The sequence below is a fragment of the Barbatula barbatula genome (assembly GCF_947034865.1).
Source record: "Barbatula barbatula genome assembly, chromosome: 11".
Classification (NCBI taxonomy): Eukaryota; Metazoa; Chordata; class Actinopteri; order Cypriniformes; family Nemacheilidae; genus Barbatula; species Barbatula barbatula.
In genome coordinates this window covers 19,646,778-19,674,544 of record NC_136774.1, presented here as the reverse complement: position 1 = coordinate 19,674,544, position 27,767 = coordinate 19,646,778, and the positions used below count along the sequence as shown (strand labels likewise).

Genomic DNA, 27,767 nt, shown 5'->3' with positions numbered 1-27,767 from the left:
TGGAATGAATGCATTGATGTAATGATCATTTTACAAGTTTAAGCGTTTTAGCGACAATGTAAGACTTAAAGTGTAGGCTATAATAGAGAATGTGAAGCTGACGTCACGCCCTGTGTTGCATGTTAGTGGCGCCACCATCTTGGAAGGATCATACTCAACTGCTATTATTGTTTTGATATGTGCCACTACTTGTTGTTTAATATATGGAGAAATCGAAAGTTAAAGAAACAGGGGCTTTTCCTGGACAGATTTTAACACGGCAAGACCGACCTACCATAGATATATTTCCTAATCAAACAAGAAAAACGAAATACTGCATTGAACGAACTAGCAGCGATCCTGCCAAAATGGCTGAACATTCAACACGGTGTGACGTAGCTTAACGTTCTCTATATACTTCAATATCAAAGAATCCATATTCAACCATCTGGGCTGTACTTTAATACTTTGCGTTGTGGATTTAGAACAAATCCTAACAATAATGATCGTGTTGTTTGTCTAAGCACTCTAAAAAAGGACTGGCCGTATTCTAGGCGCTATGTGAATCCAAAGAGTCCTAGTCGGCCGCACACAAGCACACGTTAAGAGTGCAGACAGTGTTAAAGCCCTCCAATAAATGAATCACAGGACTGCTAAACTAAAGTGTCTTAGTGTTGACATAAAATGTACGAAGTATATTAAGGCATTCAATCTGTTATTGGTGCTGCATGTTTGTTTTTTTCACAGTTTCCAAGCACCTGGGTTTTTAATGCTGTAGTGACAGCTGTAGATATAATACGCATGGCTGTGAGTATATCAGCTTATTTAAAGATAAAGCCTCTGGCCACAGACTCCGTGCTTGCAAACCAGATGTGACGTTGACATAGCTTCACAGCTTTTAGTGTTTGCAATATTTCAGCTGCTGTTTGGATTGTGTGTCATGTGCTTGCCGGAGGGAAAGAGGAGTATATGCACCAACAAGTCTATTTCTGACACATCCCCCTCATGACCCTAATGAGGAAGATCCAGAATTCAGTCTGCCTTCACTGGAGCCCACAGACAAGCCCAGCATGAATCATGTGCTCACCCACCCATCTGCATGAGATTATCAAGTAACCGTTTTATTGTTGAGGTATGTGCTTTAAACCAGGGGTTCTCAACCTTTTGCAACTCATGGCCCACCAAGGACCACCTTTCCAAATATGATAGTATGAACACAGAATATTCAAATATACTTTGCTGTAATTTTTTTATGCCACAGTAGCAGACTTAGTCAAGTCAGCTATATAGATGAAAACTGTTGTATAATCATAGAAGACTTGGCAGGTCTATTCAGTAGCCATTTATTCGTGTAACAATAACAGACCAGCCTTGGTGTTCTGTATTCAAATGTCTCTGTAGCTTTGATGGTTTTAGCGCATCGTTCTACAAAATTTCTCCACATAGACTGTGAAGACTGTGTCTTCAGCTTAGTCTCAGTACCTGCCCTTGTAAAACCAAATTTAATGTATGTAACGAAGACCGCTGTGACGGTTTCTTACCACCGCTGTGTTAATGGACAAATCAACCGGTGGTTTGGGAAATATATATTAATTATAAATCATTTTTATATTATTATATTTACGTGTAGCAACCACTTGACGAGTGGGATAGAAATATGGACCCTATTTAAATACTTGAAATTGAAATATGACATCTGAAATAAATGAGGATGAAACAGCCTTCTATAATGCGCAAATCCATGTAGTGAAACTGTGCCGTTTCACATATAAAACGTTTAAATAAACATCAGTAAATAAAAAAGCTCTTGTAGCAGTCACAACTTTTGTCAGTCGCATATTAACCATTACAGTACTTAACAATCCCATTAGAAACAAACTGTTTAAACCTACCTTGGCTTTCCTATTCAGTTTGCCATAAAAACGTTTTCCTACTCGATGCTGGAAAATTTACATGTTAACATTGTGCAGATTAAAATGTTTACAGCGGTGTGAGGGATCTTCCACAAATTTTCAGGAGGCGTTCATATAATGTTCAATATTGGTTCTTTTTTATTAACCGCCAACTCATGCACTATCCACCGGTGCACACAAAAACAGAACAAAATAAAATTGGAAGGACAAGATATAACAGTAGAACCCTCCACATTGGGCACTGGGTCTCATATGTTTCTCACAGGAGCCCTCACCAGAACTAACTCCCCACCGAAAATTCAACCCTATTTAAACACATGGGCTAAACCATTAGCTAATTGCAGGGGTCTCAGTTCAGTAAATCAACTCAATAAAAATATTAAATAAAAATGCCAGACCCAGGATATAATGGTGATCAGGAAATGCCGCGCCCTTTAATAGCCAACCTTTGTTCCATGCTGCAGCCACAGAACCAGGCGGGACCACCCCGCCTGGTTTCACTCTAGTACTGAAATGTTGACAACACACAACATGCAACTTACACAATACTTTTGCGTGTATATTAACGAAAAAAATAAAAATTTTATAAACACACAGAATAAATATTAAAGACAAAAACCCAATTTCTCCTAAAGAAATAATAAATAAAGGAAACTTTGATCAATTGACCTAAATAAGTGTGGCCTTAGCCATCACAAGCGGCATTCAATGCTCGTTCAGAAGATGCGCAAACGAACACATGTCTAAAACGCTCCTACACCAAGCAATGTGTCATAGCTGGTTTTGATTTCATGTAACTGTTTATTTCACAAAAAGACCCATTGCAGAACCCTGATCGCAACTATAATTTGTATTACACTTATATTTGTCACAGTCACGTGCACTACCGCCGTTGGCACCTCACCACGTCATGTGTTGGTGCGGTTGTCACAGCCTTAATTCTCACCACACACTTCAACGCTTTTGTTTGCACATGACTGTCTCCGACATTTCTGATTTTCAGAAAACGAGCCATTTTACAGTAGCATAATTTACTGTAACATAATTTAATTTGAATGTCGTAACGTGTAGATGTTAATGTTGTGAAGTGATTGGACATTCAATCAGACGTTGTGACGTGTTTGGTGTTGCGACATTGACTTTTAGATAATCTTGACTCAAATTAAGTGTTTCTTTAACATGTCAGTTCATAAGACTTTTGAAATCATTACAAAACAACTAAATGTGTCAATTTAAAAATAAATAAAAATGAATTTGGCGGTAGTCTACCAGTGCCTATACGGCCCACTTCGAGGCCCACCAAAGGGGCGGTTGAGAATCACTGCATTAAACAACCATAATGTGCAAATCCGGTTGTGTTATTGTGTTACAGATTTACAGTTATTTATGGTCAACAAAAGGTCACCGGATCGAAAGCCTCACCGACCAACCAGGGGTTCTGACTTATTCACAGAGCACAAGGCTGGCTGTTCTGAATAACACCACAGGATATCTTAACATTCTACCAGTCTGTTCAACAAAATGTTCACTGTGGCCATAATTGGTTTTTGTGGTTTAAAATTCAGACCCATTTTTTTGTGGATGTGTCAAGTCACCATTAAGTAACGAAAAACTTCCCTGCAAGACAAAATGAGAAACCAAATAATATTCAGGAAACCAACCACAGAAGTAAAATGTCAGTGAACCTGTGTTGTACATGCATATAAATCGAGCATACTTTATGTATGCACATTACAAATAAATTCAGTATATAAAATTTTTTCTTTTCTTGAGGTCCTTTTAGTACAAAACTCACAATCTGCCACACGATAATAAGATAAATGAACTCCCATGGCTTTCATGATAAACAGACTTATGGTGGTGTTCTTCTTTCCCACAAATATATCCAGGATGTGTTTCCAGGATTTCGCAGTGTAAATAGCCTACACTTACATTGTTTGCCTAATGCCAAAGTTGACAGAAACTTTTTTGCATGCTTTTCTTGGGTGTATCCAGTACAAAGAAGTGGCATGTGTGCTGTTTTAGTGATAATTCGATTTATAATGGCATTTGTCATCGGACATTTTCTTCTAGAAAACATTGCTCCAAACATTGTCCTATTGGTCATAAAGATTCCTTAAATACTTCCTCACCATAAGTTGAAGAGTCAACTATAAGTAAGCCATTCATAGGCTAAAAAGTGAAAATTCTGTGGCTCCATGGTAGCGTAAATATACATTTGGGATGGGGCTAACTGTTTTGCCCCGATGGGAGACAGAGTGTTTTGGAACCTCTTTAAAAAAAATTGTTTGCCGTGTGCAAGATGTGCATGTTTTCTGTAAGAAAACCTTTCGGTTTTAAATGCATCTCTTAAAAGTTTACTTTGCAAACTTTTAAGAGTTCACTAGATAGCATAAATTGAATCTACCGAAACTATAATACACACTGCCTGATACAGATTTGACAGGATCCAACATATTTTGTGTTTCAGATTAAAAGATGTATCCTTTGGCAAACACGTTGCAGTTTTATCAGTACGATTCCCAGACGTAGAATGATCAGATTTTTGTGATGTGTAATATTTCCAGTCATTTTGTTGAAGCTGTTCTCCTGTGAGCTCAACCATCTCTGGTAATTAAATGGCAGTCATATGGGATGAATTCAGAGCTGCGGTGGCCTAAGGGGACAACGCATCCCCCAAGACCTGACGAAAGCAGACACATTCAGCGGTTCACCGAAAAATATCAGATGGAATTTATATAACTCTTGCACAGTTTAGAAAGTCAACATGACCTTTAAGTTATAAAACCAAATGTGATTTTGAGAATGAGCAAAGCAGACCATTTTGCTGTATTTTGATACCATCTGTTACAATGTAGCACAATAATACTTTTTGGTATTTGATTAACAAAAACATCAGGGCGAAATTATTAGTTTATTAGACAATTTTATTTAATTCAATTGTTTATCCACTCAGACATGCTTTTTGAATTATTGCTGAAGATTCAAAATATAATAATACTGTATGTAAAAACCTCTGTTCTAACTACAGCTCTGTTCTTTTTAAAATGTGATTTCTGATGTCAGAAACTGAATTAAGCCTGTTAGCCGAGTGGGGACCCACTGTGTTTACGTGTATGTGGGAAGCACTGGCATTTTCAGCAACAACACAGTTATTCATAGCAAGATAATGTGCCAATTGCCTTTCTTCCATGTGGAATACATGTGACTTTGGACCCGAAAGAATTCTGATCCTAAGACTGAACACAAGGAGGAAATTTAAAGTAGGCTATACCTTTCCAGCCTCTATCTGAGTTTCGTAGAACTGATGGTCCCTGGGTATCCGAGCGAGTTTTCCTTTGATCGAAATGTCAAGCAGATTGTAGAGCTGATTACTCGAGTGATTGCAAGGCGATTGAATATATTTGAAATGTATCCTCCAAACATTTTTAAAGGGGTCATACGGCACGAATACGTGTTTTTCTGAGTCTTTGGTGTGTTATAAGTTGCTCATGCATGTATTAGACACGGAAAATTGCTAAATTTAAAGTATCATAACAAAAGATGAATTCTATCTAAAAGCGAATGCTCACCCAGACCAACCCGAAACGCACACCCCCACAAATGTACGTAATTTTGTGGTATGATTAGACTAAGACCGCCCAAATGTAAACGCAAGTACGGTGGGCGTACTTGTCAGTACAATTACTTTGTAACCTGATGTTCCAAATATGGTGTTACATTACTGTGACACGCTTGTAGTATTCGACCAATCAGTACGCACTGATTAAATGGCCAATCATAGCACAGTCGCTTTTCTTTTTTCTTTCTTTCATTCTTTCTTTCTGTCTTTATTTTTATGCTTTGCACAGTCGCTTTTCAGAGAAATGAGCTTTTTAAAAAATCTGCACTTTCCAGAGAGGCGGGGCAAAGAGGAGATACACACTTGGACGGTATGTGGAACACGGTATGCGTTTTTTAACCTTAAATCCTGTATACACATTGAATTACATCTAAAACAAACGATAATGTTTGTTTTAACCATATCATATGACTCCTTTAACTCTTTCTTCACCCTGCATTCACAGTGTTTTTCATAGACTCACATAGCAATTCACAGTGTGGTAACGTGTGGGCTCATAAAAATAAGAAAAGGCATTTTTTTTGCCTGATCTTTTCTGTCTATTGATTTTTTCCCGGTTTCCTTTCAAATTTTAATCCACCCCACAGGGTCAAATGTGAAATCTGAGGGTTGGATCGGTTTGGGAAATGACGGAGCGCTTGATACAAATGTTTCATCATCATCTCATCCCTGTGGTGAGTCTGGGAAGCCTACGCATCAGTGCAATGCGTGTGTTAAAACCATATTTATGTGATGTTATTTCAGAGGCCAGTTTCACATATGCACAGGCCCATAAACAAAGACAGACAAGAACAAATACACCAACGCACGCGCATATCTGGGATGTACGCGCTAGGCTGTGGAGTTGGCAGAGAATTCAGTGTCTTTGAAGAGCATTTGACTCATTCTTGCTCAGGATTAGTTTTGTTCAATGTCTGCCAGGGTGATTCTTTTACAGGTCAGGAAATTAAAGAATAACATAATGCATTTCTTTTAAAATAGTGTAAATACGGTTCTGTCCTAAAGGATTGAAAAGCCATGATGCTCGAAATCTGTAAGATTGAGGTTTTGATAGTGGAAGATCTTCATTATGTGATTACTCATATTAGTTATTTTCCTTTCAAGAGTACCTGTCAAATGGGCTGTTACAGACGTTTGCATGAACACCAGCATCTTTTTAGAAAGTTATCATTTTTGATGATAAGAGTTTATATACCACTAAGATCATATGACATGCCAGTAATATTTCAGATTTGCTACTGATGGTGTGGTCTACACAGATCTACACAGAAAAATTATGTTGCAAAAATGTTAGAACTGTGTTTTATTCATTAAATAAATAAATAGGAAACGATGGACAAAATAAATAATTGGTTTGGACAGAGGGAGAAAACAAATATCAGGAAACAAAACAATAATTTTTGCTGGTCATGGCATGCAGGTGATCCATCAACATTTTGTGATACAAGCAGTCCGATACTTTTCTTTCAGCATGTTACATCATTCCTTATCAGCCCAGTCTCTAAACATCAGGCCTTGTAAATCCAGTGAGTCTGCTTCAGCTATCCAAAACATTTCCATGGGCATCCATGTCGGTTCTCCATCGGTTCTCTCTGCTCTCAGCTGCAGCGCTGCAGCAGCATATTCAGTGCATACTCGAGACGGCTGCGCAGATCTGCGGTGCAGCCCGCAGCAAGCAGCACGCTCAGTTTGAAGGTGGTTGACGTTCGTTCCTCGTTGATGTACGTCAGCAGGTATTCCTCCTGTAGCGTGCACAGGATGAGCTTGGTGTGGTCGTGGTAGAAGTTCACCTGATGGGAGATGAACAAAATAACTTTTGTTATTCTTGAACTGCTGTGAAATGCTCTCACAGGATACAGGATGTTATTACAGCAAGGCTTGTGACCTTCTGCTGCCCACAGTGCTATATTGTACATAGCTTTTCATCTGCACTACTCAAACAAAGCCTGATAACTACCCAGAGGTCTTCATGGGCGTATAGGACAAAAGATAGAAGCGTTTACATGCGGAATGAACTTCAGCAGAAGTTCGTAGGAGTAATAGTTCTCAATCCGCTATTAGCCGCATTGAAATGAAGTGAGATTAATGTAATTTTACCTGGAAAGTGCCGTCGTTGAAAAGCATCAGTAAAGCTCTGTCCGATTTCAGCCACTGTAGAAGATATATTCTGTTCTTCAGGGTGTCAGGCTCACTTATCACATCCCCACCCTGTGTGAAACATCAGATATAAATGATATAAAAGTTAACATGAGAATTTCCAGTCTCTGGAGCTGTTAGTCGACACGTTTGAATCTTAAAGCACATTGAAAACAATGATGACACTGACATCCAGTACACTCACATCCATCAAATTCTCTTCCATGTAGTGGGCAAAGTACTTGAGAATGGTGACCTGGGCGACAACACACTCAGGAGCATCAAGAACAGAGAAAACATTCTTCTGGCCCAGAGAAGCATACTGATGAACAGTCCTGTGAAACATAAACATCAAAGATTTATTAATAACAACATAGTCAATGCTCCATAACACTCACAGTTTGCTTCTATTATACTAATAAGGTATGTTGGGAAGAGGTTGTTGAATGTTTCCTCTTATTTCAGTATTTTAGTATGGACATTTTGAGGACGTTGGTGTATTGTTTTTTTCCATTTATGGTCACTTTGATCTCTTTCATAAACTATAATTGCCTACTGGCTATTGTTAACCGTAAAAATATTTCTAGTAACACTGACATTTGGTTAAGTAATCTACAACTTAAAAAACTGTAAAAATTCCTTAGTAAGTACCACTTACTATTTTAATAAAAGAAATTTGGGCCAGTGGTGAGTTGCTGTAACTTATAAAAATAAGTTGCTTAGACTTAATCAGTTGAATTTCATATAGTATGCTGAAATAAAATAGTAATGTTAAACCGAGTAGAATATACAAAAACATTTAAGACAGCAAATCGTGTATTTACAGTAGGTTTCAAAAAGACAATTCAAATTGTGTTGTCAATGCACCTTTAATCATTTTGAACCACCACGTGAATAAAGTATTAGGTAACGTTCGGCTATTTAAAAAAAACAATCCAACTGGCATTACGACACGAACATCTGAACCCGGAGTTAAAAAACCCTGCAGCGGAACTGAGTTACCAAGCAGTCAACTTGAAGCACCTACTTCTTGTCAGAGAGGAGACTCATGTGCGTTCCATTGTTGAAAAGGACGCCCACCGTGTTATCAGACAACTGATAACCAAAGCCATATTTGTTGGAATAGTCCACCCACTTAGTCACCCACTTCAAGCTATTACAACCGTTTCCTCTAGGCAGGCTGTCAGCTGCATGAAAAAAAAAGTACTTTTAGATGCAAAGACTTCGCATTTCCGTTTTATCCATAGAAAAAGATTTGCGACAGCAAATACCTGCTGTGAAGCGTGTAATGGGGCTTACTCACCTTTGGGCATGTGTTCAAGACAGCCCCTCAACACACTTACAACAGCTTCGGCCACAGTACCGGTGGTGCTTTCTTCAAGACCTACAGAGAGACAGGTGGATACAACACGTCAGCTTGCCTTAATAATTGAGCACAGTGTGAAAACATCCATGCATGGACTAACAGGTGAAACCCACACACACACATACTCACATTCACTGCTGCTACTACAGCTGCCCAGGCTGCCTCTAACAATCAAGTGAATGGTATCTCTTGTCTGCGGTCTTCCGGCAGTTGCCTGGGAAACAGGCTTTCTTGTAGGTGCTGACGGAGTTCCTACTTCCTAAAGAGGAAGAACAGTGGCGTATGTGTGTCATGAATGACCTAACACTTAACCTTCATAATCTCACAGTCGATGATGAATTTCTTATTATAGGCGGCTAAAAAAGGAACACTGCTCACCTCGGATAAGTGTGTAGTTATCTGACTGCTGATGGTGGTCTTTCTGAGGTCTTGACGGAGCTTGAAGATGTCCTCCTCTTCTTTGGCTAACCGATCTGTGGGATGGAAGACAGACAGTGAGCGATGGGTGTGTCTTAAATTAAAGCAAGCTGATTACATGGTTCCTATTATTTCCTATTGGAACAGAACGTACAGACGAAAGAATCCTTTTTTTTAAGAGAATATGTTGTAGTTAAGTCACAGTTATGATTTGTATATCACTGGCAAGGGGTACTGGAGGGCGGGTCATTCTCTACTCTAAAAAGCATCTGATTGGACAAATAAAGTCTGAAAAATTAATCTTTTTAAATTATGAATTTCGAAACTAAGCACTTACTTATATTTTCATAATACTTGGCTTTGTCCTTTTTTCCGCCGAAAAGAGCAGCAGCTGCCTTTTTGAAGAAGCTCTTGGCTGGACTGGAAATGTGGAAGTCCGGAGCGGAGTGACAGCAGCTGACAGGGAGGGTTTCTGGCATGAAGCCCTGCGACGGATCATTGCAACATTAGCTGGGGATGAAAGGCCAAAAGCTTGGCTGATACGCCGAAGACAAATAAACTCACCTGGGTGAAAAAATCGTGCCGCATGATGTCATCCAGGTGCGGGCGGTCCACGGGGTCCTGCGCGAGCATGCTGGAGATGATCTGTTTGGCAGGGAGACAGAGGGTGGGGGGGATAGTGTAACGCGCCTCTCGGATGCATCGGTACGTCTCCTTCAGGTTAGTGGTCTCGAATGGAGGTTTACCGGTCAGCATGGTGTACCTGAGGGTCATACAGGTCATGCATTACAAGACACACTAATGATCCCAAATGCTGCTATGATATATAAAGCTAAATCAAACTGACTGCTCATATTGAGCAGTTTCTAAAACATGATGTGAACATGAGCATGATTAAACCTACATGACACAGCCCAGAGCCCACACGTCAGACTCCCATCCATGGCCCTGTTTGTTAAGAACTTCCGGAGACAAGTAGTTGGGCGTACCGCAGATCGTTCTGCGCCTGTTGCTCACCGGCTCCAGCTTGGCAGCCAGCCCAAAATCTCCCAGCTTAAGCTCCATCGAGTCAGTCACAAACAAGTTGCCTGAGAAAGACAAAAAAATGTAACTTCTAAGAAACGGAATGAATTTTCATACGCATCAAATAAAGTGAGTGTCACACATACCTAGTTTCAAGTCTCGGTGCAGGATCTCTTGATCGTGAAGGTATTTTAAAGCAGACACGGTCTGTTTCAGGTAATACCTCACCTCTGGTTCTGTTAGGACTTTTCGTGCCTTCAGTATATGCGCCAGCGACTGTATAAACATAAACGCTGATCATTACCTGACACATCCTCGCTTATAAAACACACAGAGATTTAAGTTCCACTTTTATATCGAGCCCTATACGAAAACCGACGACTTACTCTTCTGCTGCAATACTCCAACAGAATATAGATGTTGTCTTTGTCCTCAAAGTGGTGATAGAAATGCACTATGTGTTTATGGATTAGAGATCTGTGCAGATCGATCTCTCTGTTGATCTGGAAAGGGATGGAGAGGATCAGAGGGGTCTCGATGCATCACTTGTGTCATGTGCTTTACATGTGTCGTGAGCTCTACCTTTTCTCTCTGGTGCGGTTTGGACACGCGCGTGTGCGGGATGATTTTGGCTGCATAGACTTTACTTGAAGACAGGTCGGTCATCTCATAGCACTTTGCGAAGCCTCCCTATCGGCACAATGAAAGAAAAGACAAGTTCAAACTACGACGACTTTCAAAAGCCATTACATGCATTAGAATATGCATAAATAATATAATTTGCATGTGTTTGTCATGTTTTAATAGTTGCATGCAATAGTAATAAGCCCTTTACCTTTCCCAGAACTTTTCCCCGGCAGTAACATTTTCCAGTGTTGGGATCTGTAATGATTCTTGAGTACTCTGTGCCCGTCCGGCTGTTCTCTTCTGTCTTTTTCCATCCTTGCTCACTTATTTTATTGAGCTCACACGTGTTTTCGTTGTGGCTCGCTAGTGATGGATAAGAGGTATTCCTCAGTGTCTCCATGGCTCTTGTGCGTGTGTGTACTGTAATGTTGTGCCGGCGCGACTCCGGCTTTATATCTCAGCGCCCGCGCGCGAGCCTCTAGACGAACTGCGTCACGAGAGAGGAAGACCATATATGTCTCGTCGACTGCAGCATCTACGAACGTGCGCACGATGCTGTTTAAACAGACTATAAATAAGTGGATCATTTTGACTTCAAAACTTAACTAGAAAAATGTTTAGTCTTAATAATAATGATGATCAAATAGTAAGAAAATCGTGAGTTTGAATCTTAAAGCAGGCATTTGGGTTGTTTTATTTGTTTGTTTTTAGGGCACCTTGAGATAAGATTGAATTTTGTGAAGGCATCCTAGTGCACCCGGGGTCCACGGTTAAAGGGACACTGCACCCAAAAAGGACAATCCTGCCATGAAGGATATAGATTTACTACTATAGTAGTCAATGACGTCCCAGAACTGTCACTTGCTGACATTTTTCCAAATATCTTCCTTTGTGTTCATCAGAACAAAGACATTTAAACAGGTTTCCAACTTGAGAGTCTGTTAACGATGACAGGATTTTAATTTTGGGGTAGAGTGTTCCTATAAGAAACAATATATAGGCCTATTTACCTCGATACCTTATACATAAACACAGATCTAATAAAAAGATTCAATTTGAGTTGAATTAAGGACCTTTTTATCATTGTCTTCCATGTTTAAAAGATACAATTGAAGTTCGTATAGTTATTGTCATGACGACCTATAGATTGTTAAAGCACTCACCTTCATAGATACATTAGAAAAATGTCTCTAAAAATGATTCACAGAGCAGTGTGAGAGCATCACCATGTGGCTAAAGTGACACATGACATCTTGACTTGGATTAGAAATTAATCTAGTTTGTATATCACGTGTTTGAGACTTTTAAACTGTCAAATAAAAAAGGTCAAGTTCAGTCTACGAGTCTCCAGCTTTAATTCAATTATCTGCACGTGATGGAGACACGTGTTTTCACATATTTACCATTCTAGGACATAGACCGAGGTCACGACAATGAGCAGTTTGCTGTCCGTCTGCTGTTTAAAAGTTCATGAAAAAAATACTTATGCAATACCTCACACTGAATCCAACACTTTCCTGTCGGACCCTCTAGGTCCAATAACATTTCCACAAGGCCATATTGATCCAGATGGTACACATTTTAAGATTATTGACAAAATAGAACGTTTTTATTTTCACAGTTTGGTTCAGCATTTTAATTATATAGCCAAGCAGCCATCCTATCAAGCTTGGCTGGAGCACAGTCAAGAACACAAGTTTAATTTCCAGGGAACACACAAACTGATAAAGTGAAGTTTTCACATCAAAGCTTCTCGGGATGTTAAATGTAACCTTTTATTTAGCGGCAGGTTGCGATGAAAACTTTCGTACGGTACGCATATCATATGCCCAGGTCTGGTCCAGTCCCTCACCCTCAGTGGCTGTATGAGACCAGTCAGGAAACGGGAACCTACAGGCAATCACACGAGCTGCATCGGGTAACTCCATCTCCAGTTTTCTACCCAGCACCTCCATCTACAAAGCACGTATTGGCCTCGGCATTATTATTGGCAGAGAGATACAGTGGATTTAATTCGTTTTCTTATAAATCTCTGTAAAGTCAGACGGAATTCAGGCTACAAAAAAATGAAAATGTTTCTGAATGATGTGATGATAGATTTGTTACTAAATTAAAATAATCCAATGGTATTTTTGTCACTTTATCAGCTCAGTTTAACTGCAGAAGGGACATCTGTGAGTGTACTCACCACTCCGGGTGCCAAGAAAACAGTCACATTGTTATATCTGGACAAATCGGTCTGTGAAAGGGAAATGTTAAAACTGAATCATCAACAGGAAGTGTGATCTAAAATGATGTATTTTTCCCTTATTAAAACACTTTCTACTATTGTAGTTTAATGTGCATAGTTAACTCTTTTAAATCATTCATAACCTTGACCTTTATTCAGAAAATTGCACTGTGACTGTTTTTCCTATTGTTTAAGACTGTGGGTGGAACTACCATCCAATGGTCATTCCGTCTTCTGTGCCATTGGGTGCAAAATTGACAGACTTCACCTATGAAAATAACCTACCTTCCAATAGTCCTGGTTTATAAAACTGGCAGTGCTGGGGGCAATTCCCTTCCACATTCCCTTGACTCTGGCATATCCATTTAGAATAGAATTGATTTCAAAACCAGTGCACTTGAATCCCTCTACAGAGGCAGCAAACACCTACAAAACAAATCCAAGCCAAACCTGTACTGTGAGAACCAGGACTTGTGAAATAAATCAGCCGGACATGAAGCAGACTGCCTGTGTCCCAATGCTTTGCATGTTTCCGTGTATGAAAGCAACCAAGAGGAATAATTTTAACAGCAGGACTCCAAAGGGTGACAAAGTGCTATATATATTTTTTTCTATTTCAACCTTATTTGAGCCACTTACAGCGTTAATGGCATCTATTTTGAAACACAAAAAAGCCAGCCACAGGCAGACTGCCCGCTGGCCGCATTCACGGTGAAAAATAGAAACCATAAAAATAACCTGGTCATTTCAAGTCCACGGGATTTAAGAATACAGCATATTTAACAGCAAAGTCATGCAAAATTATAATATCCCAGATATTTTTAAATATGTTGTTCTTTTGATAAAGAAGAACGCGGCGACTTGACATGTCTTCACTACAAAATTTCAGCTGCTATTAGATTATTAATGATTATCTACATTTTCTTTATTTTGCCTTGTTGTGCAAGCACTGTCGTTTTTGTGCAGATGCTGCAGCTGTTGCCAGAGGGGAACTGGAATACCCTGGTTAGGCCTGGTTTCCCTCTGAGCTGAGTTTTGGGTTCCTCGCCACCGTTTGCATACTAGTTTGCACTGTTTGCCTGGCTGGGGGGGCTGCTAGAATTTTAAAGTTTTATTTAATTAACACTGCATATAGGAATTTATAGTCTGTTTAATATTTGACTTGTGTTTCTCTCTACTTATCTTGGGTGTGTGGTTCTAGATGGTCTGTGTGTTTGCATGTCTGTCTGTGTGCGCGTTTGTATGTGTGGGTGTGTCTGAATCTGTGTGTCTGTGTCTGTCTTCTATGTTTTCACTTTTTTTGTTTTGACTTGTATAACCTTATATGTTTTGCTTATAGTCAATATGTTTTCTTGTACAGCTGCTTTGTAACAATGAAAATTGTAAAACGCGCTATATAAATAAAGCTGACTTGACTTGATATTTTGTTGTCGATTTTTCTCTACAATTGATATACGATAATGTCCCTCCCATACCCAGCAGCTACGCATCTCACCATGTATTGCGGTGAGAATAGTCATCTGCAGAAAGCCATCCAAAACATCTGAAACAGAAAGTGCTTAGATGCTAGTAATTTAATATGTTAATCTCTCAAAGCACCCAGAGATTTACATGTATTAAAGATATTCAATGCCATGCGGGTAAAAATATAAACATCTTTGTTAATGCTACTGTTCATGCAATCGAATGCATGCAAATTATACATAATGTTTAATACATTTTTAAGTTATTTAAAGATGTCAAATGTCAAATTTTTTAAGGCTTACCAATCTTCCATCACCAGAGCCCAGATCAGCCAGGCTTCCCGTTCTCCCATGCAGCAGTTTCATAACATTCTGGGTCTGTGTTCTACTGGAGGGTAAATAAGGCACCTGCACAATATTAATTTCACTTACATCAGTAATTGATTTATTGTTTTTTTTTTCTCTTTGCTCAGCAGGACTAAACAAGCACTGTATCCAAGTGCATCCGAATGTTGCCAACTTAAAATATAATACTTGGGGTTTTTACACTGTAAATACAGTTTGATCGATTTACCCAATCAAAGGCAGTAATGTGCCTGCCAATAAAACTTGGTACCTTGAGACATACTGGTACTTTCCGAAAGCCAGGAAGTGAAAATAAAGTCCAGAGGCCATAAAACCCCATAAGCAAAGCTCCAGAGACAGCTGTGACAACTGGCTTTTCTCGGGCAGCATTAGAGAGTTTGCAGCTTTTATCCTGTAGCAATATCTCAACAGAATCCTCCATCACGAAACACTAGTGGGGAGAGAAACACACAAATGTGCATGACAATATATGCATGCAATGTCATCATACATCATGCACGTTTTATGAATACATGAGGGTCGTTTTTGAAGAACTGAACAGTTTGAAAAAGCGCTTGTGGACTTTGTCCACTAGAGGGGGCCACGAATCCAATGTTTTGTTTGGGGAAAAGTCTACGATTAAGTCCGACAACATTATTAAATGAACATTGCAACCCATGCACCAACAATGTAGCACTTAAAACAAGTTTTAGTAGCATGTGCGCGCGAATATATAATATGGCATTGCCTTCACAAGCAACGAATGCGTTTATACAATATCTCATTTCTAGAGATCCTTTCACCACTGCACAATCTCATGAAAGCGCATTTACCGGCATACATAAGACAATTGAAAGTCTGGTTTACCTTTTGTGCGTATAAAGTGAGCGCTTGTACGAGGAAAGCGTTGTTTACATTATGGTAAACAACGCACGCGCATGCGAGAGTGGGATTGGCACTACGGGGGTAAAGGTTTGGCATATAAATATGAATTATGTTACGTCACAAGACAAGCTTCCTATTGGAAAGTCGCATCTTATGACGTTCGCATATCTGATGAATATAAAATCGTATTTTTATTAAAGCAACATGAAACATACACTTTTACATAAGCCAAGCATTAAACACGTGTGCCATTATGCGTATAGAACAAAGCAAATGAAAAAAATATATTGAGAAGATAAAGATTGCCAAGGAGTAATATACAGTAATAATATATAGTTGAAAATAAAAAATATATCAAACAAATTATTTGTAAAGCTGACAAATGTTTAAAGTTTTGATAGCTCTCTTGTTCAGAGACTCTCTAATATTGTTTATCTACAGGCTTACTTTAGTCACCAAATCATGTGTTGATGTTTTTGTTAGTGAATTTGACAATACAAAATTAATATGAGATTTGATTAAAAAATATATAGAAATAAGTGGATTAAATAAAAGCACTTTTCACTCATGATAGATTTTAGATCGCAATGTAGAAATGCAATGACTTAAATGACAAACAATGCTCACGCAAAGACAAAATAGGCGAATGTATAGGCCTATATTTGGGCTATAAAGTTAGCATTTTTGTCCAAAATAAACATAAACACAATAATGGCAAGGATTTTTAAGTGGTCCTCATAATATGCTTGGCTTTCACATTGCAGTGTTTGTATTTTAATTTGCGTGTAATATACATTAATAATGTTCGAATGTTGTATTTATTATTGTTCAATTACATTTATTGCATTACCAATTTGCTTTGAAGATGATACGTGACATGCGTGTGATTGTGATCCGTGTGATGTTTGTCGTTTCAGCTCTGCCCCCTGCTGATGACAGCGAGTAATCGCGCTCTGGGCGGATGTGGGATGAATGGGTGGAGAGTGCGAGCGTCTGCTGACGTCCATTGCAAGCATCACCGCATCCAACATTTATACCAAACAGCCGACTCCACCTCTCCGAATCCGAAAGAAACTATAATTTATTAGGACTTTATCAAAACCAGACTCCGTTTATCGCATCGGTTTTACAGCTTGTCTGAAACAATGGATTTATACGGGAAGGTAAGAGAGATTCAATGCATCTTTTTTATGGTCGAAATGGGATGCCTCGCAAAACAGCTTATTTAGTCATAACGCAAAAATCGATGTAGTTTATCATGTAGGCAATAATGAAAGCAACATAGAAAAGCAGTCTGATCAAAAGCTGCTACTTCACCGTCATTCAAATGTAAGAATAGCTTGTTTTGAAGTCTTAACTCTCCATTTAAAATCCACGTCTCCCTCTTCTATTGTACAATGTCGTGTTTTTATGATGGACGTTTATTATGGGTTTCTAAACACAAGTTAGCGTTTCATTTTCCCCTTTTTGAAATACACCGGCCCTTTAAAATCCTCAGACAGGAAAGAGACACGGGCTTCGTCCCAAAACCTAGTGTGCTGACTGCCTAGAGAACATTGTCCGTATGATACGATGCGCTGTCAGCAGGATCGTCACTACAGTACGTTTCGAGGCGCAGCCATGGACAGCTCCCGGTGCTGAGCTGAACTCTGCTGGAACATTGTGGGCTATAATGCATAATTGTATTCTTTGTAAAATACGTAATAACGAATTCTTTCATTAAATATGAGAGTTTATTATATACAGTATTTGTCTATAGTTACACTGACTCGATAACACTTTACAAGGATTCGTTTGTGAACATTAATAGGCCAGGAACTCACCAAAAACACGTATAGAGAATTACGTGTTATCTTCAACATTTAATGATGAATGTTTTTAAATAAACATTAGTTAATCAACAAAGTAGTTCAGACAAAAATATACATAAAACAATCATTTGATTTTACATGCAAGTGTAAAAAAGTGATAAAAATGCAAGGAGTATTAAAACAGACCCAAGAGCTTGTTTTTTTTTTGCAACATAAATATGAACAAGAATATCAACAATTGTATTTGTATTAAAGGTGCCTTAAGTGATTTCTGAAAACGATTGTTGTTATTTGAAATCGATAATCAAACAAACACACTACGACGTAAAAGAAACACGAATGCATGAACGTGTCTTAATCATAGCTGAGACCACACAAATAATAATGCAAATAAATTAAACAAGCAAAGATGACACGAGTTTTGGACAGAGCAATAGGTTACGCTTAAATAGAAGACAGGCCACACCACTTTACCCAACAGGCTTAATTCATCTTTGCTTGAGTTTATCTACTATTAATGTGTAATCTGCAATTTATTGCACTTCTTTATTTTCTCCTAGATGGCAACACAAGACAATAAACAAAAGGAAAACGCTGACCAAAACTTTGATTACATGTTCAAGTTGTTGATCATCGGAAACAGCAGTGTTGGAAAAACATCTTTCCTCTTCCGCTACGCTGACGATACCTTCACCTCTGCCTTCGTCAGCACGGTGGGCATTGACTTCAAGGTCAAAACCGTGTACAAGAACGACAAACGGATCAAGCTACAGATCTGGGTAATATGTTGTATATAACAAATTGACAGGCTGCTTTCAATGATTCATGGTTGGTAAAGCACTGAAGGGGTGCATAACCAGACACGGTGCAATGTAAACACAACATGAGGTGATGATTAACACTGACTTATGGAAAGAGAACATAAGCCATTATCACCTTATCTAGACCTTTTAACTTGCCATCAGCAGGACCGATCTGTTCTCCAGATTGAGGCACGATGTGCTATTTTGGTCTTTCAGCCAAAGCGGGGCTACTTTTAGAGGTGACGAACCCCAGTCTATACATCATTTCTCAGTCTCCGCCTTGACTCTCTTGCGCATTCATTTCACACGTTTGCTGTATCGACTGCATCTGTTCCAGACTAATGGCTGGAATACACTACAAGACTTTTATAAACTGAACAGATTTGTTTTAAACTAGAAATCATACATTTGCAGACTTTTTTGAAAGTTTCAGAAACACACAGCCTATCTGCAACAAGTCCAGACTAAAAATCTGGGTAAAATCTGAGCAAAAGTTTTGTAGTTATTTTAGGCTTAAAGCAACTCACCTTTTCAACCAGATTATCTGTAGCTTTAATGCCCCTGTGAGCTATCTCGACCTGTGCAGTTTTTATCCCTCCTATTTTGAAGAGAAAAAAACAGTAGTTTATGTTTTTATGCATTGTACCCTTTTTGCACTTATTGAACGCACATCCTTGTGGATCACAACACATCCTATTTTTATATAATGTAGGACACAGCGGGGCAGGAAAGGTACAGGACTATCACCACAGCCTACTACAGAGGAGCCATGGGCTTCATCCTTATGTATGACATCACTAATGAAGAGTCTTTTGCTGCAGTGCAGGACTGGTAAGATAACAGCAAGATCTTTAAAATGACAGACAGAGCTCTTAGCTCTAAACAGCAGCAGGTTCACCACGTTGACGGAGTTCTTAGAGGCAGCCCCCTGTTTTCATCTGCCTGATAGAAGCATTGATGTTTTAATCCTCCTGTCTTCACTATAGAAAATGCTGAGGTAAATTATGGGCAAAATACCGTTGCATTAAAGTCAATTTACCGTAGAAAAGGAATTATTTTTAGACTAAGAAGAGAAATCAAACAAATCTGAAATGTACTGTGTTCAAATTATATTGATCAATAATACATAAAATCTAATCAATCTCATTAATTTATGGGAGACAATACTTTCACTTTCACTTTTTTCTTTAGGAAAAGATTTATTAAATCACAAGAAGATTATTAAAATATATTTTTTATCATATAAAATGCAATGTAAAACGAGGACATCCTACACTAAACTAAATCCTTAAAACCTTTAAACTAGAACCCCATACTGCAAATTTCACATATTTTAACGAATTAACTGCTTAAATTTTGAAGCTAAATTAAATTGGCTTTACAAATCTAGTTTAACCAATTTCAAATTCATTTTATAATTCCTTTGAAGTGTCCTGAAAAGCCAGATTGATTTAACTTTTAACTTTGAGGCAGCATTCAAACTACGTTTTTAAGTTACATTTTTACAGTGTAAGATGGAAAAAAAATTTACAAGAGGAAAGATTTTAACACGTTAACATTAGTTAATGCGCAATGAACTGAGGAAAAACAACAACGATTGTTAATGTATAAACATCAACAAAGATATGAAAATTATGTTGAATTGTTTCAGATGACGTATTCCCAGAATAAAACTCTGGCAAATGTTGCATTTTGGCTGATGACAAGCATGTCAGCTCTCTTCTGTCTTGTGTCAGGGCGACTCAGATCAAGACGTACTCTTGGGATAATGCACAGGTGATCCTAGCAGGAAACAAATGTGACATGGAGGAGGAGAGGATCATGTCTGTGGACAGCGGAAGATTATTAGCAGAACAACTAGGTGATTGTAAACTAAAGATTAAATACACATACATTTGTATGTTTCAGATGCTTACCGTAAGTCTCTTTTTCCCAAAAGGTTTTGAGTTTTTTGAGACAAGTGCAAAGGACAATATCAACGTCAAGCAGACATTTGAACGCTTGGTGGACATCATTTGCGACAAGATGTCCGACACACTTGAGGCCGACCCCTCCGCTGCCACAGGAACGCCAACTACCAGACTGACCGACAACCCAATGCCTCCTCAGCAGTCTGACTGTGGCTGCTAGTGTTTACTGTCCGGGCTGTTTGCTTTTCGTGCCTCCAGTGCTGTTGACAAGCTTCTGTATTCTGAGGCAAATATAAGTTATTGAACCTCAAATCTTTGACCTGGCTTAAACTTCTGTTTTTTTTTGGCGGGATGGTTCTGCCAAAAATAAGAATTCTTAATTTATTTACCCTCGTCTCATTCAAAACCTGTACGACTCTTTCTTTTGTTGAAAACAAAATGAAGATATTTTGAGAAATGAATGGTTTTGTGTTCATACAATAGAAGTCAATGTTGTTGGGTTACTAACGTTATTATAAATATCTTCATACAGGTTGGGAATGACATGAATGTGAATAAACGAATTGTCATTTTTTGGGTTGACTATCCCTTTTAAGACAACCGACATAGCAAACTAGCAAGATTGTGCCAAAAACAAGCGTCAAATCTTGTCCTTTATTCCATTATGTGGTGTAGTTTCAGGGGTTGCTGTGTATCCATATTATACCGCAATATCTTGTACGAGTGATGTTAGCGAGGCAGAAATTAGTAGAATTTTAGGATCCACAATCATTCCCATGTCTCTCAGGGGAATTATAAACATCTACATATTTATAAATTCTATATGTGTGTTTAACGTATGCGTAATGTATTAAGAGGGTACTGACATTTTACAGATGAGTTTGGATATGTTTCAATGCAACTGTATGTACAGAAAAAGTTGAAGAAAGCTTAAAAGTACAGACAAAATAAACGTGGCCTTGACATGGTCCTGTAGTCCCGGTTCATTCTTGTTTTTACATAATCATTTCTCTTCTTCGACTGCTTAGATTTGAACTCAAAGGTCATTTTCAAATTAAACAAAAGGCATCATAGAGTCAACCCATGCTTTTATTTTGGTGCATATAAAAACATTTTTATTTGATTTTACTAGTTTTCGTACGTAAATGTTTATTTCTACAGTTCTATCCAATAGACTGCAATAAACAATGAGCCCGATAAACAACTAAGCTGTCTTGTGAAACCTCCAGACAATTTGTCATTCAAGTCACGCAACAGAAAAATAGTTATCCCTAAATTTCGTTTTTTTCAAATTCACTTTGTGTATTTCTCTCGTGATTTAAAAAGATAACAAAAAGTACAGACTGATTTCATACATTTCGGGCAGTTAAGAATCTACAGTATATGTGTCAATGAGTCCAAACTTGAAGCTTTTGGTTTTGGTGAAGATGTCTCAAACCCTCTTTTAACCTAGACATCAAAGTGCCCTGTTATTCCCCGGACACAAATGTGTTTCTCTTTCTTTCATATTGCAAGAAACAAATGTTCTAGATAATCCAGAATGCCTGTTTCAGTCAAATGAACACAGCATAGACGTTAACGCGATGGAGGTTCTTATACAGTAGCTGGGCTGCTTTACCCTGTCCAATGAGGTCTGACACTTTTGTCTACAAAACATGTTTCGTTTCGTTTTCTGGGAGCATTTATCCCACATACACAGGAGAAACACAAGCAACATCAAGGTCAATTTCCAACCAGCAGTTACTTTAGTGCAGCAAGAGGTTAAAAACTAAAGATCTATCTGTAAGGCACAACCCTCAGGCCACAGAACCACTTTCTTCTTAAAATAAAATAAAAATAAAATAAACACAATAAAGACTATCATTTGGCTTTCCCCGTTCTCTACGCAATCTCTCTAGAGACACATAACAATGGGATTATTATATACTAAGAATAACAAACATTCTCTCAGTAAGAGTTCCATAATACAACACCATCACCAAAAGGGATGATATAATCGTTTACAACAACATGGTAAGAGCAACAATATGTACTGTACAGCACAATAAATACGTGTATGTAAACAGAGAGAAATGAGAAACAATGTAGGAAATGGATACAATAAAAAACGGAACCTAACAAAAAGAACGGATTGAGATTTAAATAAAGCGGTTAGAGAAAGTAATGACATGCTTAAGTATCATACAGAATTATATACATTTCACTAAGTCTATTTACTGCATATGTATTAAAGTATATTCAGGAGAACGGACTCAAATGCCTGCATCGCTGGTGCTACAGTTTGAAAAAAATGCTTTAAGAATATGCTACCGGCACATCAAAGAGCATTCATAAATAATGAAAGAGGGAAAATAATAGAGCCACGTTTCTACAGTAGGACGCTTGGCAAAGATGAGTACAGCAGCAATTTAATCTTTATGAGTGAAAATGTTTGGCAAAGACAAAATAAATACAATAAAAATGTTGCAATGAAGCCGTTTGTCATGGGATCATAAAAGAAACTGGTTAATGGAGATAAATAAGTATTTATGTCAGGTGTGGGCGTGGACTTACGCAATCAAACAACCATGACCCAGATGAATTCTGGGAAATTACTTAGTAAGATGAAGCCCAAACCAACAGTCACAATATAAATAAAAACATAATAATGATAATTATAATACTTCACCTATTACTATCAGTAAGTTAGTATGAATATTAAAATTAATTTATTAATGAATATTAATGACACCCAGGATTCACCGCAAGAATGTATTTGTACATTTCTATATTTAAGGCTTATATCTGTTTTAGACCAGAATCCTCAGTTATTATTGTTTTCTAAAAATTGATTTTCAGGTTCAAATTTGTCCAGTAAGCAGATATGATCATATTTGTACAAACTGTAGACTGTTGTTATGTTAAAAATATTATTTTTAAATGTAGAATGGCTGCAGCAAACAGAACAAGATGGCTGATTCATGGAAAATATGATTATCTGAAACAAAATGTCAGAATCTGCAGATGATTGTGTCTCATTATTCTTTTCACTTTGGTAGCATGTCCGTTCACTTTGAATAATGCTCGATACACTAAACAGACAGCTAAATCCAGCTAAATAACACATTCAAGGCATCAAGGAAGACGTGAGGTTCAAAACATGTAGTCATTTCTACCAAAATGTATCCGCTAAAATGCTTCCGATAACCACTTTCAGATGGACAGAAGTAGTGTCTTGGTGAAAAATCTGTATAAATCACACGACTGCTTTCTACGTTCAATGTTTTTAAAATACTGTTTCACCCCCCCCCCAAAAAAGAAAAACAGTACGTCACAAACAGGAATTCTAAGACAAATTCAAGCTTTTTTCGACCTTTCGTTTATCTTGTTTCTATGAGTGAAAGGTGGAAGTGGAAAAGATATTCCTGAGTGCAAAAATGGTTGCAACTGGTGGATGCAAAAGAGCGAGGAACGAAAAATAAAACCAGGTTAAAAAGGCGAACGTTAAAAAGCACTTCAAAACAACGATGTATGCAAAACAGACAATGGAAAAAACATAAATAAGTGTTTCTCATCTCTCGTATAAAAAAGTTCAGGTGCCGTGTCATATTATGTTATGTGTTGGCAGTGTCCTCCTCTAAAACACAGGTTTCTGATATTTCCCTCTCTTCTTCCTGTTCCTCGTCGTCCTCTTCCCGTCCGTCCCCCACCTGCTCGTCCAGGGGGATCTCTGTACATTCAGAGTCCTGCGTGCAAAGGGTTTTAGAGTCACTACAACTGTTTTCCTCCTCTTCTTCTTCTTCCTCCTCCTCCTCCTCCTCCTCCTCCTCCTCATCATCGGGAGGACTTCCGCTGTCCTTCTCTGTGTCGGATTCTCCGTCCTCCTCTAGAGTCAGTTCAAACTGGAATTTCTCTTGGCCGTTTGTGCGTCGCCCATCGCTGTTGGTGTCCAGCGCTGGAGAGGGGCTCTGTGGAATGGTGCTCTGGTACCATTCCCTGTTGTCCTCAAGCGTGTCCAGGATATCTTGGGCGTCTGGGTGCACCAGGTCAGCCCACGTCTCCCACAGCGGGTGCACAATGTAATCGATAAAGCCCACCTAAGGAGGAATGGTGATTTGTCTTGGTTTTAAAAACTGTGGGCTGGAAGGAATAGTGTGTCATGTATTTCTTAGTATCTAAATATTTATCTGAAGCTACTGGCGTTGTTTATCAATATACTGTATATACTCATTTGAAATATGTATATAGGGCTGTCATACCTGAGACTTCTCGACCGATGCATTGTGCTTGTCACACATGGGGCTGATCTCCATGCCACGCTCCCTCTCTCTGTCACCCTGACTGAAGAACTCTTCCATGATGCGGTCCGTCCACTGTCTGTACAGCTGCAGGGGCTTGGTGGGGTTACTGAGGTCTGCACAGTGCACCATGTTCTGCAAGACCTGAGATAGAAAATCCAGAATCAGTCCGACGCTCATTCATTAAGGGTTTAAGCATAATAAGTGTAATTGTTGAATTTAATTGCATTTTTGTTGTGTTTTAATGTGCAAAAAATAAATATCATACATTTTCCCCTGATTTACAGAAGACGCCCACTAAAATGTCATTCAGTATAACAATCTTTGTCAGACATTTTTACAACAAATATAACTTCATGAGATATTAAAAGACTAATTACTCTCATCACAAAAGCTTATTGTAAATAATAATAAAAAAAAATGTGTTCCCTGGTAAGTAATAATTCTGTGAATCCGCATCTACGTTTGAAGAGATTTGTGCCCATGTTGCATTATTTGTGAGCTTTTTATGCGTGATGACGTCTAACGTCCCCGCCAAAGGAAAAAATCACAAGCGGATTATAACTGGTGTGTTTTATGTCATATAACGAATAAAACGTGAAAATATTTAGAGGTTTTGTTTACCACAGACCTTATTTCGGGCGATTTACCCCTAAAATGCTAACTCGCTTCCAGGTTTTGCATACAAAAATAAGTCATCTATGAGGATCTCCATTTGCATTAATTAGCAGAAAATGACAACTAAGAAACAGGTCAAAATAACAGAATGGATGTTCTGTATTTTTTCAGACCTCAAATACTGTTAAGCACATATTCAGTTTTAAGCAACACAACAGTAATATTTGTACATGTATTCAGGAGAATTGTTTTTTAATGTGATAATTTCATGCGTCTTGTCATGATGTCAGTCTTTCACATTACTGTTGGATGACTCCTGAGGTTTGATTTAGTTGAAATTCAACAGACACTGGACTGGAATGGCCACAATACATCTAAAAATGCTAATTCAATGAAAATTTGTAATGGTCTCTTAATTTTTACCGGGGCTGTATATATATATTCATAGTTTATGTGTACTGTTACCTTTCCATCTTCAAATATATAGCATTATGAAATATTGATTAACAAAGCACCTGTATCCGGTCTGAGTAGTTGTCCAGTAGTAACACCCCTGAACTGGTCACCTTTTTGGTCTCCACCATGGTTTTCAAATCCGCCAACAAATTCATGTGTTTAGACATATCTGTGGCCAGAACCTGCAAAGTGAACCAAACATCAATAAGAGAGAAGGGTCATTGAATAACTTAATACCTAATTGAATTTTTAAAAACGGCTATAAATATCACGTGTGAACAATGTAGTTAATAAAGTATTCATATTATGATATTCCAAATGTGCTATATACACATTGATTGATTGATTTGCCATTCAAAGTCAAAAGCGTTTGATATCATTGACTTACGATATCAATGACCATCTTGCGGAGTGACTGTCTCTGTTTCTTGGTCAGGTTCTGGAAGATGTCACAGTTCTCTTCCTGCAGCAGTTTGAAGCCTACAGCCAGATGATGATTCTCCAACACAGACGAATCGTTGTACATGAGGGCCAGCTCAGAGTCTGAGAGAAGTTAGGCAGAACAATTATTTATACAGTATAATTGTTCTCGTACTTTCATTAAATCTTCATTAAATCTTCTAAAAACGATTTTGGGCCCTTTTGGTACTATTATTGATAGGGATGAGGATGTATACAGCATGTGTGCCAACTGCTAGTGCACGGTCCTGTAATTTCTAACAGAAAACGTATAGTGCACAAATACCATAAAACCTATCCATATGACCCGAGCTCTATATTTTTAATCCATACAATTGCTTAGTGTGAGAAACTCTTCAAATACAATTCATTTTTTATTGATTGGCGAAGCTCTAAAATCTCATGACGTCATTGACAACAAAAGCCATTCATTCTGAAATGGTGGATGAACACTGGATCATTCTCTTTCTGTGTCAATGAAAACAGCATACAGGTCTGGAATGACACCACAGTGAGTGAATATTCAACATGGGACAATGCGAATATTCAACAATGGGAACTCCCTCTAAGAGGTCCCACTTGATGGCCACATGAGAGTAACATAAGGCCCTCCTCTCATCACTGAGCCCCGCTGAGCACCGCTGGTTTTTCAACTCTTCTCCATTAGTCATTGAGGAGATTGACCAGCTGTGTGGGCAGGACACGTGAGCGTGGACCATGAATCACAGACACATGCAGCCGCCCAGAACATGCATCGATAAAATGAGAAACCGTCCCATTGACTGGTGCAGCACCTGATAAAGGATTTAAAATCGGATTGATCTTTCTACAAACCACTGCATGTTTTTTAACGCCATGCACGAGTTGCAAGTGGTTTTGCTAGACATCAAAACACGGTGTCACGTTGAAGCAAGTCACATCTAGACAGAATTCTAGGAAGAGTGTTTGGGGAAAATATTTTACAAAAGAGATTTATCCCCTTTGTTTCTAAATAATATAAAAATGTACTATCTACTGTAGTTACTCGTGTTTTTGGTTGTAATTGCTGTGTTCACACCAAACGCGAAGCATCGCCTTCCTCGCCTTAATTACTCCCAGGATTAGCGCGAGTGACGCGAAAAACATCCCGTGAAGGATGTCTTCACACGTCCGGAAGTGTCAAACAGAGGGTGTCAATGAGCTCTTCGCACAAAATTCTCGCTCGAGTATCTTTCAACTTGCGAGGAAGTGAGAAACTTGCTCGCGATTGACGTTTGCTTTGACTTGGTATGGAATTTACTCACACAAATGGCTTAATTCGCGTTTGGTGTGAACTCAGCATAATGCTATAGGAAGTGTAAAACATGGCACATTTTTGTTATGTTTGAGCAGATTCTTGGCTATATAAGAAAAGGTTAAAGACCAAAACTATTTTTTTTTTATGAAAA

The 27,767-nt window shown here is 38.4% G+C and overlaps 4 protein-coding genes across 7 annotated transcripts in view; 1 reads left to right on the top strand and 3 right to left on the bottom strand.

The window, feature by feature from the left end:
• Positions 1 to 6,802: 6,802 nt before the first annotated feature.
• plk2b (polo-like kinase 2b) lies at positions 6,803 to 11,501 on the bottom strand. The gene is made up of 14 exons (XM_079466803.1): positions 11,292 to 11,501; positions 11,039 to 11,146; positions 10,843 to 10,959; positions 10,603 to 10,732; positions 10,338 to 10,521; positions 9,998 to 10,196; positions 9,771 to 9,918; positions 9,395 to 9,489; positions 9,146 to 9,275; positions 8,954 to 9,034; positions 8,678 to 8,837; positions 7,856 to 7,985; positions 7,612 to 7,722; positions 6,803 to 7,304 (listed from the first exon to the last, which is right to left on the bottom strand). Exons 1-14 carry the CDS (start codon positions 11,481 to 11,483, stop codon positions 7,113 to 7,115), a joined length of 1,977 nt encoding a protein of 658 aa, XP_079322929.1. The 5' UTR covers positions 11,484 to 11,501; the 3' UTR covers positions 6,803 to 7,112.
• Positions 11,502 to 12,666: 1,165 nt separating this feature from the next.
• On the bottom strand, positions 12,667 to 16,087 carry LOC306900179 (ATP synthase subunit C lysine N-methyltransferase). The gene is made up of 6 exons (XM_079466936.1): positions 15,989 to 16,087; positions 15,393 to 15,572; positions 15,080 to 15,184; positions 13,599 to 13,739; positions 13,272 to 13,322; positions 12,667 to 13,038 (listed from the first exon to the last, which is right to left on the bottom strand). Exons 2-6 carry the CDS (start codon positions 15,561 to 15,563, stop codon positions 12,859 to 12,861), a joined length of 648 nt encoding a protein of 215 aa, XP_079323062.1. The 5' UTR covers positions 15,564 to 15,572; positions 15,989 to 16,087; the 3' UTR covers positions 12,667 to 12,858.
• An 850-nt stretch (positions 16,088 to 16,937) lies between these two features.
• On the top strand, positions 16,938 to 21,498 carry rab3c (RAB3C, member RAS oncogene family). The gene is made up of 5 exons (XM_079468537.1): positions 16,938 to 17,169; positions 18,378 to 18,596; positions 19,333 to 19,451; positions 20,357 to 20,481; positions 20,560 to 21,498. Exons 1-5 carry the CDS (start codon positions 17,152 to 17,154, stop codon positions 20,748 to 20,750), a joined length of 672 nt encoding a protein of 223 aa, XP_079324663.1. The 5' UTR covers positions 16,938 to 17,151; the 3' UTR covers positions 20,751 to 21,498.
• A 104-nt stretch (positions 21,499 to 21,602) lies between these two features.
• pde4d (phosphodiesterase 4D, cAMP-specific) overlaps positions 21,603 to 27,767 on the bottom strand; it is a 98,506-nt gene continuing 92,341 nt past the window's right edge. For all 4 annotated transcript variants that reach the window (XM_079466852.1, XM_079466855.1, XM_079466853.1 and 1 more), the window contains 4 exons: positions 26,270 to 26,424; positions 25,941 to 26,063; positions 24,769 to 24,951; positions 21,603 to 24,606 (listed from right to left, as the gene is read on the bottom strand). In XM_079466852.1, the coding sequence (XP_079322978.1) occupies positions 24,124 to 24,606; positions 24,769 to 24,951; positions 25,941 to 26,063; positions 26,270 to 26,424 (944 nt within the window). In that variant the 3' untranslated portion in view covers positions 21,603 to 24,123. The remainder of the gene's footprint in view (positions 24,607 to 24,768; positions 24,952 to 25,940; positions 26,064 to 26,269; positions 26,425 to 27,767) is intronic.

Coding starts and splice junctions, on each gene's coding strand:
- plk2b (XM_079466803.1), bottom strand. CDS start 11,483: ATGGAGACACTGAGGAATACCTCTTATCCATCACTAGCGAGCCACAAC. Junction 7,986..8,677: donor AGTCTCCTCTCTGACAAGAA/GTAGGTGCTTCA, acceptor TATGTTTCACAG/GACTGTTCATCAGTATGCTT. Junction 7,723..7,855: donor TGGAAGAGAATTTGATGGAT/GTGAGTGTACTG, acceptor TGTTTCACACAG/GGTGGGGATGTGATAAGTGA.
- LOC306900179 (XM_079466936.1), bottom strand. CDS start 15,563: ATGGAGGATTCTGTTGAGATATTGCTACAGGATAAAAGCTGCAAACTC. Junction 13,740..15,079: donor GCTCTGGTGATGGAAGATTG/GTAAGCCTTAAA, acceptor TTTGTTTTGTAG/GTGTTTGCTGCCTCTGTAGA. Junction 13,039..13,271: donor TTTTCTTGGCACCCGGAGTG/GTGAGTACACTC, acceptor CGTGCTTTGTAG/ATGGAGGTGCTGGGTAGAAA.
- rab3c (XM_079468537.1), top strand. Junction 18,597..19,332: donor GGATCAAGCTACAGATCTGG/GTAATATGTTGT, acceptor TATATAATGTAG/GACACAGCGGGGCAGGAAAG. Junction 19,452..20,356: donor TTTGCTGCAGTGCAGGACTG/GTAAGATAACAG, acceptor GTCTTGTGTCAG/GGCGACTCAGATCAAGACGT.